Source organism: Oncorhynchus tshawytscha, unplaced genomic scaffold (assembly GCF_018296145.1).
Source record: "Oncorhynchus tshawytscha isolate Ot180627B unplaced genomic scaffold, Otsh_v2.0 Un_contig_9827_pilon_pilon, whole genome shotgun sequence".
Lineage (NCBI taxonomy): Eukaryota > Metazoa > Chordata > Actinopteri > Salmoniformes > Salmonidae > Oncorhynchus > Oncorhynchus tshawytscha.
The window spans coordinates 1-16137 of NW_024609097.1; the positions used below are offsets into that span (position 1 = coordinate 1).

At 43.9% G+C, this 16137-nt stretch overlaps 1 protein-coding gene across 1 annotated transcript in view; it reads right to left on the reverse strand.

Annotated features, from left to right (window-relative positions):
• Positions 1 to 456: 456 nt before the first annotated feature.
• The window catches only part of LOC112235044 (multifunctional procollagen lysine hydroxylase and glycosyltransferase LH3), a gene marked incomplete at its 3' end in the record, with an annotated part of 41197 nt that continues 25516 nt past the window's right edge, over positions 457 to 16137 (reverse strand). The window contains 10 exon segments of the mRNA XM_042314199.1: positions 457 to 582; positions 2084 to 2214; positions 2217 to 2229; positions 2329 to 2505; positions 3399 to 3512; positions 4843 to 4984; positions 6719 to 6844; positions 13253 to 13357; positions 13513 to 13634; positions 15837 to 15939. Of these exon segments, the coding sequence (XP_042170133.1) occupies positions 457 to 582; positions 2084 to 2214; positions 2217 to 2229; positions 2329 to 2505; positions 3399 to 3512; positions 4843 to 4984; positions 6719 to 6844; positions 13253 to 13357; positions 13513 to 13634; positions 15837 to 15939 (1159 nt within the window).

Consider the following 16137-nt stretch of genomic DNA (forward strand, 5'->3'; position numbering starts at 1 on the left):
ACATTAACCTGTTCCTGAGTAATATACTTTTATTAGTATGCTGTTACATAATACTTTGGTAATTGCATCTTAATAACTACATAATTATGCCATGAAGACATTTCCAAAGTCCTATGTATCAACTATGTTGCTATGGTAATAATGAAGTGACGAGACATGTAAAGCTGTTCTTAATGGGTTGTTTACTCAGTGTATATCTAGACTAATTCAACTGTTTTAGTTCTCATCAAATATTTGGCAACCATCAAATAAATATATATTTGTTTTGAAATAACTTGCATACCTTCAAAATACTTCCAAATATGATTTGTTTCTCTGAGACCTGTATTCGATATCAATAGAAACGTGAGTTGCCTTTAAGTGTAAACTCTATTAGATTACTTGAGTATTTGAAAATGTGGTATTTTCAAATAAACCCCAAACTACAACAATTCCCAGTCCAGGCCTGGTGTGTACCTGGTAATCCATTCCCTTGCTGTTGAGTGCTACGTTGATGGTGAAGGTGGAGGAGTCGTGATGCGGACGGAGAGACGGCTGTTCATCTGGACGATACCGGACTACAAAATTCATCACCGCCTGGGCCTGGGGGGGGTGTTATTCATACAAGAACCTGTACATACATGACAGTCTCGGAGGAAGCTGGTTAAATGTATTTGTGATATTTCAAAATGTTGGTAACCTGTTCGCCCTTGTCATGAACATACTGGTGAAGTCAGCTGCGGTGGAATGCAGAGGCCCGCTGACCAAGTCTGGTGTGCGACAACCTCCTATCAGAGCCTTCATGGACAACCTGACTGTGACAACATCCGTCCCAGGGAGTAGGTGGATTTTGAAGGGGCTGGAGAAGCTTGCCACCTGGGCACGGATGAGTTTCAAGTCAGCGAAGTCTAAAGCTTTAGATGGGGAAGACTGTGGACAAGTTCCGCTCGCCATTCGAGACACACAGATCCCATCCGTCGCAGAGAAACCGCTGAAGAGTCTGTTTGACAGCAGCCGAGGGATACAGCATTCATCAAGACAATCAACCAAGAGCTGGTGGTCAGCTGCAGTGGACAAGGCAAGTTCAAGGTCTGGATGACACCAACACTCCCACTGATTCTCTGGATCCTCCTTGTCTACGAGGCCCTGATCTCTACAGTCCAGAGACAACAGCTACCTCAGAAAATGGCTGGGAATACCTCAAAGCAGCATCACCCTGTTCTGTCAGAAGAACAAACTGAAGATACCCATCAGCTGCCTGAATGATGAATTCATGGTAAGCCGTACAATATGGTCGTGCGACAATACTGGGAGTCAAGGGACCAGAAAGTCTCCTAGGCCGGGATAGAGGGGAGGACAGGAAGCAAGTGGAGCAGGCTGAGTCACGGTTACGGCACAGCGTGTTGGTGGGCATTACAACGCCACGCTACGACAAGGTCCAAGGGAAAGACCGACGGAAGCTGATACAGGAGGAAGTTCCAGCAGCAGTCGAGGAGGAGCAAGCCGGCAGGATGGTCGGAATGAGGCAACAAGGAGCAAGATGGGAGCAAGCGGTGGAGCGTAAGGTCATATGGACAGAGCTTTGGAAAGCCTCAGCGCATACATTTTTTGATCCAGGCAGTCTACAATGTTCTACCAAGCCCATCTTACCCGTTCTGCTGGGGCAAGGTCGATTCACCATCATGCCCTCTGTGCCTGAAGAGAGGAACCCTTGAGCACAGCCCCAGGTGAGAGTCGCTACCGCTGGTGCCACGACCAGGTGACTAAAGCCATTGTGGAAACAGCAAATCAAAGCGGGCAATCGTCAGAGCCAGGGGACAGGGACAGCCAATACCACCTACCAGAACCTCCACAAGTCTTCTCACAACAGCTGAAGACTGGGAGCTGAAAGTCAACCTGGGAAAGGAGCACATTGAGGGGGCCAACGAAAGGAAGAGGGCGAAGTACGAGGAGCCACAGGAGATCAAGGTACGAGTCATTACTGACGATATGTCTCAGGGCATCGCAAGACTTCCTTTTTTAAAGGAAAAACAAGTCTTCTTTACTGTTATGTGATTTGTGGATTCAGATAAAGTATTTAACATGTGTCTGTGATTGCGTGTACCTTGGGGAAGTAGCCTGGGTAGAGTTTCTCAGTAACAGGGCTGATGTATTCTTTTAGGAACTTGAGCCACTCCTTCTCAAAGCCAATCTGGTTCATATGAATATCTACAGTAGGGACGTTCTCATAGCCCCTGCAAGACGCTCATCCTGGAAAACACACAGAAGAAAACAGTTGACCAAAGAGACATAGTAGTCACAGATGCACTCTCTCTCCCTCTCATAGGTCCTCCTCCTCCTCCTCCGTACCGTATGTCTTCCTCCACTCCATTCTCCAAAGTCTTCCATGGTTTCCACCAGGTCATCACACATCCTGTCTGTAAAGGATGGGAACCAGTACACATCAGGACACGGCTGCTCCACGATGGTCTGGTTGTCTTCAAAGATCTTAGAGTAGTTTTCATGGATATACTTCTCCTTCCAGTCCTAAAACACATATATAACATATATTACCATGGTTAAACTTCTCCTTCCAGTCCTATAACATATATTACCATGGTGTGTGTGATGGTGTGTGTGTGTGTGATGGTGTGTGTGTGTCTGTGATGTTGCGTGTGTGTGTGTGATGTTGCGTGTGTGTGTGTGTGTGTGTGTGTGTGATGTTGCGTGTGTGTGTGTGATGTTGCGTGTGTGTGTGATGTTGCGTGTGTGTGTGATGTTGCGTGTGTGATGTTGCGTGTGTGTGTGTGATGTTGCGTGTGTGTGTGTGTGATGTTGCGTGTGTGTGTGTGTGATGTTGCGTGTGTGTGTGTGTGTGATGTTGCGTGTGTGTGTGTGTGTGATGTTGCGCGTGTGTGTGTGTGTGTGATGTTGCGCGTGTGTGTGTGTGTGTGATGTTTGCGCGTGTGTGTGTGTGTGTGATGTTGCGCGTGTGTGTGTGTGTGTGATGTTGCGCGTGTGTGTGTGTGTGTGATGTTGCGCGTGTGTGTGTGTGTGTGATGTTGCGCGTGTGTGTGTGTGATGTTGCGCGTGTGTGTGTGTGTGGTGTGTTGCGCGTGTGTGTGTGTGTGTGTGTGTGATGTTGCGTGTGTGTGATGTTGCGTGTGTGTGATGTTGCGTGTGTGTGATGTTGCGTGTGTGTGATATTTGCGTGTGTGTGATGTTGCGTGTGTGTGATGTTGCGTGTGTGTGATGTGCGTGTGTGTGATGTTGCGTGTGTGTGATGTTGCGTGTGTGTGATGTTGCGTGTGTGTGATGTTGCGTGTGTGTGATGTTGCGTGTGTGTGATGTTGCGTGTGTGTGATGTTGCGCGTGTGTGTGTGTGTGATGTTGCGTGTGTGTGTGTGTGTGTGTGATGTTGTGTGTGTGTGTGCTCTCACCAGAGGGTTGTCAAAGATCTGCCACATGTCCGGATGAAGTCTGCTGGTGTTGTAGTTGGAGGAGGAGACCAGACGACCAAACTCATCACGATTAGACACAAACATAAACACTCCCTGTAACACAACATAGGAAATATAGACTTTCATATATACAGTGTATATATATAAATATATAAATATATATATATAAATAAATAAATAAATAAATAAATATATATATATATAAATTAAATTAAATATTCTCACTAGAGACCCAGTGAGACTCTCAGCGACCCAGTGAGACTCTCAGCTCCTAGAGACCCAGTGAGACTCTCAGCTCTTAGAGACCCAGTGAGACTCTCAGCTCTTAGAGACCTAGTGAGACTCAAGAGTAGAAGTGTAGCTGCTGCCTATTCATTTTTATTCATTGAAAAAAATGTCAAAATACATAATTCCACAGGCCTGATCAACTTTATGTGAAGGAGATGTGTAAACTGTATGAGGCAAATGGTGGTCACACCAGATACTGACTGGTTCTCTGATCCAAACCCCTAAGATACCCCTTTAAGGTATCTGTGACCAACAGATTAATATCTGTATTCCCAGTCATGTGAAATCCATAGATTAGGGACTTTATTTCACTGATTTCCGTATATGAACTGTAACTCATAAAACCTTTGACATGAATGCGTTTATATTGTTGTTCAATATGTACAGCACCAGTCAAAAGTTTGGACACCTACTCATTCCAGGGTTTTTCTTTATTTTTATTGTTTCTACATTGTAGAATAATGGTGAAGACATCAAAACTATGAAACAACACATATGGAATCAGGTAGTAACCAAAAAAGTGTTAAACAAATCAACATATATTTTATATTTAAGATTTTTCAAAAGTAGCCACACCTTTCCCTTGATGACAGCTTTGCACACTCTTGGCATTCTCTCAACCAGCTTCATGAGGTAGTCACCTGGAATGCATTTAATTTACCCATCTACCAATATGTGACATTCTTTGCGAGACATTATATATTTTTTTGATTTTTACCTTTATTTAACTAGGCAAGTCAGTTAAGAACCAATTCTATTTTCAATGACGGCCTAGGAACAGTGGGTTAGATTTTTACCTTGTCAGCTTGGGAATTCGATCTTGCAACCTTTCTGTTACTAAGTGTGCAAAGCTGTCAAGGCAAAGGGTGGCTACTTTGAAGAATCTAAAATCTACAATGATTTGTTCAACACTTTTCTGGTTACTACATGACTCCATATGTGTTATTTCATAGCGTTAATGTTTTCACTTTTTTTTTACAATGTTGAAAACAGTTAAAATAAAGAAATACCAGAAAATGAGTAGGTGCCCAAACTTTTGACTGGTACTGTATATATAAACAAATCTCCCAGCAGACACCATATCAGGGTCCATATCATAATATAGCATATATAACATTACATATATAATATATACCTGGTCTCGTACGGCCCTGCAGAACACCATATCTGGGTCCATCCCCTCCTGACTGTACAGACTGACCTGAGACAGTCTACCTCTCAAGACTGACCCCTTTATCATGTAGACCTGAGTTATATAGGGAACGTTCCATAGACCACTACAGAGATAGAGAACATATAGAATATATAGGGTTATATAGAGAACATATAGAATATATAGGGTTATATAGAGAACATATAGAATATATAGGGTTATACAGAGAACATATATAATATATAGGGTTATATAGATAACATATAGAATATATAGGGTTATATAGTACAAAGTACAAATTCTCTGTTTTAGGTCAGTTAGGATCACCACTTTATTTTAAGAATGTGAAATGTCAGAATAATAGTAGAGAGAATGATTTATTTCAGCTTTTATTTCTTTCGTCACATTCCCAGTGGGTCAGAAGTTCACAAACACTCAATTAGTATTTGGTAGCATTGCCTTTAAATTGTTTAACTTGGGTCAAATGTTTCGGGTAGCCTTCCACAAGCTTCCCACAATTTGTTGGGTGAATTTTGGTCCATTCCTCTTGAGAGAGCTGATGTAACTGAGTCAGGTTTGTAGGCCTTCTTGCTCACACACGCTTTTTCAGTTCTGCCCACACATTTTCTATAGAATTGAAGTGGCCACTCCAATATCTTGACTTTGTTGTCCTTAAACAATTTTGTCACAACTTTGGAAGTATGCTTGGTGTCATTTTTCATTTGGAAGACCCTTTTGCGACCAAGCTTTAACTGATGTGTTGAGATGTTGCTTCAATATATCCACACAATTTCCCTTCCTCATGAAGCCATCTATTTTGTGAAGTGCACCAGTCCCTCCTGCAGCAGAGCACCCCACAACATGATGCTGCCACCCCGTGCTTCACGGTTGGGATGGTGTTCTTCGGCTTTCAAGCTTCCCCTTTTCCTCCAAACATAACGATGGTCATTATGGCCAAACAGTTATATTTTTGTTTCATCAGACCAGAAGACATTTCTCCAAAAAGTACCATCTTTGTCCCCATGTACAGTTGTAAACCGTAGTCTGTATTTTTTATGGCGGTTTTGGAGCAGTGGCTTCTTCCTTGCTGAGCGGCCTTTAAGGTTATGTCGATATAGGACTTGTTTTACTGTGGATATAGATACGTTTGTACCTGTTTCCTCCATCATCTTCACAAGTTCCTTTGCTGTTGTTCTGGGATTGATTTGCACTTTTCGCACCAAAGTACGTTCATCTCTAGGAGACAGAACGCGTCTCCTTCCTGAGCGGTATGACGGCTGTGTGGTCCCATGGTGTTTATACTTGCGTACTACTATACAGATGAACATGGTACCTTCAGGCATTTGGAAATTGCTCCCAAGGATGAACCAGACTTGTGGAGGTCCACCATTTTTTTCTGAGGTCTTGGCTTATTTCTTTTGATTTTCCCATGATGTCAAGCAAAGAGGCACTGAGTTTGAAGGTTGGCCTTGAAATACATCCACAGGTACACCTCTGATTGACTCAAATGATGTCAATTAGCCTATCAGAAGGTTCAAAAGCCATGACATCGTATTCTGGAATTTTCCAAGTTTTTTAAAGGCACAGTCAACTTAGTGTATGTAAACTTCTGACTCACAGGAATTGTGATACAGTGAATTATAAGTGAAATAATCTGTCTGTAAACAATTGTTGGAAAAATTACTTGTGTCATGCACAAAGTAGATGTCCTAACCGACTTGCCAAAACTACTGTTAGTTAACAAGACATTTGTGGAGTGGTTTAAAAAACTAGTTTTAATGACTCCAACCTAAGTGTATGTAAAGTTCCTACTTTAACTATATATAGGGTTATATAGTGTGTGTGTTTGTGTACTCACGCTCTCTTGCCCTGTACAATATCGATGTAGTCTTCAGATCGAGAGTAGAACCCCTCAGGACTCAGAGCTCCCCAGAAATTAGACCACAGTTTGCCATGTCTGGACAACATGGGGGCTATCACTGACCTGGAGACAGACAGAACATGTTTAGGGTGTAGTGTGTTAGACCACACTATCACTGACCTGTGGATAAAGAGAGGGTTAGGATATTGGGTTCAGTATTTTAGATATAATCAGGTAATTGTTTATATTTACCTTTCTTTAACTAGGAAAGTCAGTTAAGAACAAATTTGTTTTTAATGACGAAGGCCTAAGAACAGCGGGTTAACTGCCTGACGTCAAAAACTACAGACCCTGTATCCCTTCTCTCTATAAAACTACAGACCTGTATCCCATCTTCTTATAAAACTACAGACCCTGTATCCCATCTTCCTATAAAACTACAGACCTGTATCCCTTCTTCCTATAAAACTACAGACCTGTATCCCATCTTCCTATAAAACTACAGACCCTGTATCCCTTCTCTCTATAAAACTACAGACCTGTATCCCTTCTTCCTATAAAACTACAGACCTGTATCCCTTCTCTATAAAACTACAGACCCTGTATCCCTTCTTCCTATAAAACTACAGACCCTGTATCCCTTCTTCCTACAAAACTACAGACCCTGTATCCCTTCTTCCTATAAAACCATGACCCTTAGGCTCTTCACAGTAAAACCATGGTGCTTAGGCTATACACAGTAGCGAGGCTATACACAGTAGCGAGGCTATACACAGTAGCGAGGCTATACACAGTAGCGAGGCTATACACAGTAGAGAGGCTATATACAGTAGAGAGGCTATATACAGTAGAGAGGCTATACACAGTAGAGGCTATACACAGTAGAGAGGCTATATACAGTAGAGAGGCTATATACAGTAGAGAGGCTATATCCCATCTTCCTATAAAACTACAGACCCTGTATCCCTTCTCTCTATAAAACTACAGACCCTGTATCCCATCTTCTTATAAAACTAGACCCTGTATCCCATCTTCCTATAAAACTACAGACCCTGTATCAGTTCTTCCTATAAAACTACAGACCTGTATCCCTTCTCTCTATAAAACTACAGACCCTGTCTACCTTCTTCCTATAAAACCATGGTGCTTAGGCTATACACAGTAGCGAGGCTATACACAGTAGCGAGGCTATACACAGTAGAGAGGCTTTATACAGCAGAGAAGCTATAACAGTAGAGGCTATATACCTTAGAGAGTATATCTACAGTAGAGAGGCTATATACAGTAGCGAGGCTATATACAGTAGAGAGTATATCTACAGTAGAGAGGCTATAAACAGTAGAGAGGCTATATACAGTAGAGAGGCTATATACAGGCACCGGTTAGTCGGGCTAATTGAGGTAGTATGTACATGTAGATATGGTTAAAGTGACTATGCATATATGATGAACAGAGAGTAGCAGTAGCGTAAAAGAGGGGATGGCGGTTGGTGGGTGGCGGGACACAATGCAGATCGTCGGGTAGCCATTTGGTTACCTATTCAGGAGTGTTATTTCTTGGGGGTAAAAACTGTTGAGAAGCCTTTTTGTCCTAGACTTGGCACTCCGGTACCATTTGCCATGCGGTAGTAGAGAGAACAGTCTATGACTGAGGTGGCTGGGGTCTTTGACAATACTATGACTGTGATATGTGGTTGTCCCACCTAGCTATCTGAAGATGAATGTCCTGACTATGACTGGTCTACCTAGCTATCTGAAGATGAATGTCCTGACTATGACTGGTCCACCTAGCTATCTGGAGATGAATGTCCTGACTATGACTGGTCCACCTAGCTATCTGGAGATGAATGCACTGACTGTAATTCTCCCTGGATAAGAGCATCTGCTAAATGACTAAAATGTTATGGAAAACCTAAAAGGTCCAGAGTAAAAATGTGCTTAACAAGTCACATAATAATCTCATGATAAACTGTAGACTATCTACCTAGAGAGTTTATCTGTATAGCTGTCTTCATACCACCACAGACCGATGCAGGCACTAAGACCACACTCAATGAGCTGGATACGGTCATAAGAAAACAGGAAAACGCTCATCCAGAGGCGGCGCTCCTAGTGGCCGGGGACTTTAATGCAGGGAAACTTAAATCAGTTTTACCAAATTTCTATCAGCATGTTAAATGTGGAAAAAAACTCTGGACCACCTTTACTCAACACACAGAAACACGTACAAAGCTCTCCCTCACTCTCCATTTGGCAAATCTGACCATAATTCTATCCTCCTGATTTTTGCTTACAAGAAAAAATTAAAGCAGGAAGCACCAGTGACTCGATCTATAAAAAAGTGGTCAGATACTAAACTACAGGACTGTTTTTCTATTAGACTGGAACATGTTCGGGATTCTTCCGATGGCATTGAGGAGTACACCACATCAGTCACTGGCTTTATCAATAAGTGCATCGATGACGTCGTACCCACAGTGACCGTACGTACATACCCCAACCAGAAGCAATGGATTACAGGCAACAGTCGCACTGAGCTCAAGGGTAGAGCTGCCGCTTTCAAGGAGCGGGACTCTAACCCAGAAGCTTATAAGAAATCCCGCTATGCCCTCCGACGAACCATCAAACAGGCAAAGTGTCAAGACAGGACTAATATCGTATCATACTACACCGGCTCTGGCGCTCGTCAGATGTGGAAGGGCTTGCAAACTATTACAGACTACGAAGGCAAGCACCGCCATGAACTGCCCAGTGACACGAACCCTCCAGACGAGCTAAATTACTTCTATGCTCGCTTCAAGGCAAGTAACACTGAAACATGCATGAGAGCACCAGCTGTTCCGGACGACTGTGTGATCATGCTCTCCATAGCCGATGTGATTGAGACCTTCAAACAGGTCAACATTCACAAGGCCACATAGCCAGACGGATTACCAGGACGTGTGCTCTGGGCATGTGCTGACCAACAGGCAAATGTCTTCATTGACAAACTCTCTGTCTGAGTCTGTAATACCGACACGTTTCAAGCAGACCACCATAGTCCCTGGCCCAAGAACACTAAGGTAACCTGCCTAAATAAATACTGACCCGTAGCACTCACATCTGTAGCCATGAAGTGCTTTGAAAGGCTGGTCATGGCTCACAACACCATTATCCCAGAAACCCTAAACCCTAAACCCACTTCAATTTAAATACCGCACCAACAGATCCACAGATGATGCAATCTCTATTCACTCCACACTGCCCTTTCCCACCTGGACAAAAGGAACACCTATGTGAGAATGCTATTCATTGACTACAGCTCAGCATTCAACACTATATTGCCCTCAAAGCTCATAACTAAGCTAAGGACCCTGGGACTAAACACCTCCCTCCTCAATTGGATCCTGGACTTCCTGAAATGCCGCCCCCAGTTGGTAAGGTTAGGTAACAACACATCCGCCACGCTGATCCTCAACACAGGGGCCCTCAGGGATGCGTGCTCAGTCCCCTCCTGTACTCCCTGTTCACCCATGACTGCACGGCCAGGCACGACTCCAACACCATCATTAAGTTTGCCGATGACACAACAGTGGTAGGCCTGATCACCGACAAGACAGCCTATACGGAGGTGGTCAGAGATCTGGTCATGTGGTGCCAGGACAACAAACTCTCCCTCAACGTGATGAAGACAAAGGAGATGATTATGGACTACAGCAAAAGGAGGACCGAGCACACCCCCATTCTCATCAACAGGGCTGCAGTGGAGCAGGTTGAAAGCTTCAAGTTCCTTGGCGTCCACATCACCAACAAACGATCATGGTCCAAACACACTAAGACAGTTGTGAAGAGGGCACAACAACGCCTGTTCTCCCTCAGGAGACAAAATATTTGCCATGGGTCCTCAGATCCTCAAAAGGTTCTACAGCTGCACCATCAATAGCATTGCATCACTGCCTGGTACGGAAACTACTCAGTCTTCGACCGCAAGGCACTACAGAGGGTATTGCAAACGGCCCAGTACATCAGTGGGGCCAAGCTTCCTGCCATCCAGGACCTCTATATAATGAAAAATCAGATAAGGGGCCTACAAATTGCCAAAGACTCCAGCCACCCCAGTCATAGACTGTTGTCTCTGCTTCTTAACAGCTTCTACCCCCAAGCCATAAGACTCTTGAATAGCTAATCAAAGTCACTTTAACTCTACCTACATGTACATATTACCTCAACTAACCGGTGCCCCTGCACATTGACTCTGTACCGTAACACCCTGTATATAGCCTCCACATTGACTCTGTACCGTAACACCCTGTATATAGCCTCCACATTGACTCTGTACCGTAACACCCTGTATATAGCCTCCACATTGACTCTGTACCGTAACACCCTGTATATAGCCTCCACATTGACTCTGTACCGTAACACCCTGTATATAGCCTCCACATTGACTCTGTACCGTAACACCCTGTATATAGCCTCCACATTGACTCTGTACCGTAACACCCTGTATATATAGCCTCCACATTGACTCTGTACCGTAACACCCTGTATATAGCCTCCACATTGACTCTGTACCGTAACACCCTGTATATAGCCTCCACATTGACTCTGTACCAGTACCCCTGTATATTGCCTCCACATTGACTCTGTACCAGTACCCCCTGTATATAGCCTCCACATTGACTCTGTACCGTAACACCCTGTATATAGCCTCCACATTGACTCTGACTAACACCCTGTATATAGCCTCCACATTGACTCTGTACCGTAACACCCTGTATATAGCCTCCACATTGACTCCGCACCGTAATACCCTGTATATAGCCTCCACATTGACTCTGTACCGTAACACCCTGTATATAGCCTCCACACACCGTAACACCCTGTATATAGCCTCCACATTGACTGTGTACCGGTACCCCCTGTATATAGCAACACCCTGTATATAGCCTCCACATTGACTCTGTACCGGTACCCCCTGTATATAGCAACACCCTGTATATAGCCTCCACATTGACTCTGTACCGTAACCCCCGCTATTGTTATTTTACTGCTACTGTTTAATTATTTGTTACTTTTATTTTCTACTTATCTATTTTTTACCTAACACTTATTTTTTTCTTAACTTCTTAATTGTTGGTTAAGGGCTGTTGTATTCGGCAGACGTGACAAATACATGAGATTTAATTTTATTTGAAAGACATCCTTCCTAACTCAGTTGCCGGAGAGGACAGAAACCGCTCAGGGATTTCACCATGAGACCAATGGTAACTTTAAAACAGTTACAGAGTTTAATGGCTGTGGTAGGAGAAAACTGAGGATGGATCCAGAACATTGTATTTACTCCACAATACTAACCTAAATGACAGAGTGAAAAGGAAGCCTGTACAGAATAAAAATATTCCAAAACACGCATCCTGTTTGCAACAAGGCACTAAAGTAAAACCGCAACAAAAAATGTAGCAAAGCAATTCACTTTGTGTCCTGAATACAAAGTGTTATGTTTGGAGAAGATACAACACATTACTGAGTACCACTCTTCATATTTTCAAGCATAGTAGTGGCTGCATCAAGCTTGTCATGCTTGTCATCGTTAAGGACTGGGGAGCTTTTCAGGATGAAAGACACTGGGAGATGAATTCACCTTTCAGCAGGACAATAACCTAAAACACCAGGCCAAATAAACACTGGAGTTGCTTACCAAGATGACAGTGAACGTTCCTGAATGGCCAAATTACAGTTTTGACTTAAATTTACTTTAAAATCTATGGCAATACCTGAAAAGGGATGTCTTGCAATGATCAACAACCAATTTGACAGAGTTAAAGAATTTTGAAAAAAATAATGGGCAAAGGTACAATCCAGGTGTGGCAAGCTCTTAGAGACACAGGTGCTGCGAAATGTGCCTGTACAATGTACTGACTCAGGGGTGTGCATACTTATGTAAATAAAGATATTTCTGTGTTTAATTTTCACAACATTTCTGAAAACATGTTTTCACTTGGTCATTATGGGGTATTGTATGTAAATGAGTGAGAAATCTATTTAATATCTATTAAAATTTATTTGAATTCAGGCTGTAACAACATGTGGAATAAGTCAAGGGGTAAGAATTCATTCTGTTGGGTGTTGGGTGTAGTCTGTAGGGTTTAGGGTGTAGTGTGTGGGCGTAGTGCGTAGTCTGTAGGGTTTAGGGTGTGGAATAAGTCAAGGGGTACGAATACTTTAGGAAGGCAAGATGACAACATCAGGTGTAGTCTGTAGTCTGTAGGGTGTAGTCTGTAGGGTGTAGTCTGTAGGGTGTACGGTGTCATCTGTAGGGTGTAGTCTGTACGGTGTAGGGTGTAGTCTGTATGGTGTAGTGTGTGGTGTGTAGTCTGTAGGGTGTACGGTGTAATCTGTAGGGTGTACGGTGTTATCTGTAGGGTGTAGTCTGTACGGTGTAGTGTGTGGTGTGTAATCTGTAGGGTGTACGGTGTCATCTGTAGGGTGTAGTCTGTATAGTGTAGTCTGTACGGTGTAGGGTGTAGTCTGTAGGGTGAAGGATTCTTACTTGTTCTCTTCTATAAGGATACGGAGAACATCAGGGTTGACGATGACAACATCAGCATCGATACTGAAGTAGTAATCACACTGACTGTCCTTCTTACACGCCTCCCTACACACACACACACACACACACACACACACACACACACACATTACATGAATGGTTATGCAGGTATGGGACATGTTCTAAGCAGCTCATTGTTACAATAACAGTGTTCAGGGTTCCCTCATGTTCTAAGGAATAGTTCTAGGTGTAATCCTCACACAGCCATGGTTCTAGCCTGGTCCTGTTGTAGGTTCTCCTCCGGTCCGACCAGCCTGGCGTCAGGGAACAGAACACGATGCTTCTCCCAGAAGCGCTGAATGTTCTGCTCATGATACACCACCTAACACGCACAGCATGACACAGCATTAAACACAATCCCACAGCATGACACACAATCTCACACCATCTCACACCATCTCACACGGTTAAAACCTTTAAAAGTCTAAGCCGTGGGAGGGGGTTGCTAAACTGACAGGTGGAATTGTTTGAAGAAGGTCACAGATCATTTAACAATGCGATGTTGAATTGTAAGACCCCTTTAGGTATCGACAAACTATTTAAATTCATGATTTGATAACATATTGAATTGGTTCTTTCCTACTATAGCCCATAGAAACACATTGAATAACACATCCAGAAATGGCAAAAAAAGGACAGACAAATAACCATATGAAACAAGGTGTTGACGTGTTTGAAATGTCAGGAATTGTGAAAAACTGAGTTTAAATGCATTTGGCTAAGGTGTATGTAAACTTCCTGTATATCTCCATACTACCATTCATTTGTATGGGTTACCTTCAGATGAAGGTTAAATATCTATATACACTGCTCAAAACATAAAGGGAACACTTAAACAACACAATGTAACTCCAAGTCAATCACAATTCTGTGAAATCAAACTGTCCACTTAGGAAGCAACACTGATTGACAATAAATTTCACATGCTGTTGTGCAAATGGAATAGACAACAGGTGGAAATTATATGCAATTAGCAAGACACCCACAATAAAGCAGTGGTTCTGCAGGTGGTGACCACAGACCACTTCTCAGTTCCTATGCTTCCTGGCTGATGTTTTGGTCACTTTTGAATGCTGGCGGTGCTTTCACTCTAGTGGTAGCATGAGACGGAGTCTACAACCCACACAAGTGGCTCAGGTAGTGCAGCTCATCCAGGATGGCACATCAATGCGAGCTGTGGCAAGAAGGTTTGCTGTGTCTGTCAGCGTAGTGTCCAGAGCATGGAGGCACTACCAGGAGACAGGCCAGTACATCAGGAGACATGGAGGAGGCCGTAGGAGGGCAACAACCCAGCAGCAGGACCGCTACCTCCACCTTTGTGCAAGGAGGAGCAGGAGGAGCACTGCCAGAGCCCTGCAAAATGACCTCCAGCAGGCCACAAATGTGCATGTGTCTGCTCAAATGGTCAGAAACAGACTCCATCAGGGTGGTATGAGGGCCCGACGTCCACAGGTGGGGGTTGTGCTTACAGCCCAACACCGTGCAGGACGTTTGGCATTTGCCAGAGAACACCAAGATTGGCAAATTCGCCACTGGCGCCCTGTGCTCTTCACAGATGAAAGCAGGTTCACACTGAGCACATGTGACAGACGTGACAGTCTGGAGACGCTGTGGAGAACGTTCTGCTGCCTGCAACATCCTCCAGCATGACCGGTTTTGCGGTGGGTCAGTCATGGTGTGGGGTGGCATTTATTTGGGGGACCGCACAGGCCTCCATGTACTCGCCAGAGGTTGCCTGACTGCCATTAGATACCGAGATGAGATCCTCAGAACCCTTGTGAGACCATATGCTGGTGCGGTTGGCCCTGGGTTCCTCCTAATACAAGACAATACTGGAACTCATGTGGCTGGAGTGTGTCAGCAGTTCCTGCAAGAGGAAGGCATGGATGCTATGGACTGGCCCGCCAGTTCCCCAGACCTGAATCCAATTGAGCACATCTGGGACATCATGTCTCGCTCCATCCACCAACGCCACATTGCACCACAGACTGCCCAGGAGTTGGCGGATGCTTTAGTCCAGGTCTGGGAGGAGATCCCTCAGGAGACCATCCGCCACCTCATCAGGAGCATGCCCAGGCGTTGTAGGGAGGTCATACAGGCACGTGGAGGCCACACACACACTACTGAGCCTCATTTTGACTTGTTTTAAGGACATTACATCAAAGTTGGATTAGCCTGTAGTGTGGTTTTACACTTTAATTTTGAGTGTGACTCCAAATCCAGACCTCCATGGGTTGATACATTTGATTTCCATCGATAATTTTTGTGTGATTTTGTTGTCAGCACATTCAACTATGTAAAGAAAAAAGTATTTCATAAGAATATTTCATTCATTCAGATCTAGGATGTGTTATTTTAGTGTTCCCTTTATTTTTTTGAGCAGTGTATATCTCCATACTACCATTAATTTGTATGGGTTACCTTCAGACGAGTCCTGTGACACTTGTAGGATGGTGTGATGTGTCTGTTTTGGCGTGTGTGTGTGTGTGTGTGCGATGGTGTGTGTGTGTGTGTGTGTACTAACGTTGTTGTGTATAAACAGTCTGATGCGGCTGGTTGGGTAGTTGAGGGTGGTCAGTCTCTCTAGAAACTCTTCCAGGAAGGGAGTCGGCTATGAAACAGTCTGTCTTCATCCTACACAGAGACGGAACACAGAGACACACACCAGGGGGTTACACAGAGACACACCAGGGCGTGTCTTCATTACACAGAGACACACCAGGGGGTGTCTTCATCCTACACAGAGACACACCAGGGGCGTGTCTTCATCTACACAGAGACAACCACTCTTCCAGGAAGGGGCGTGTCTTCATCCTACACAGAGA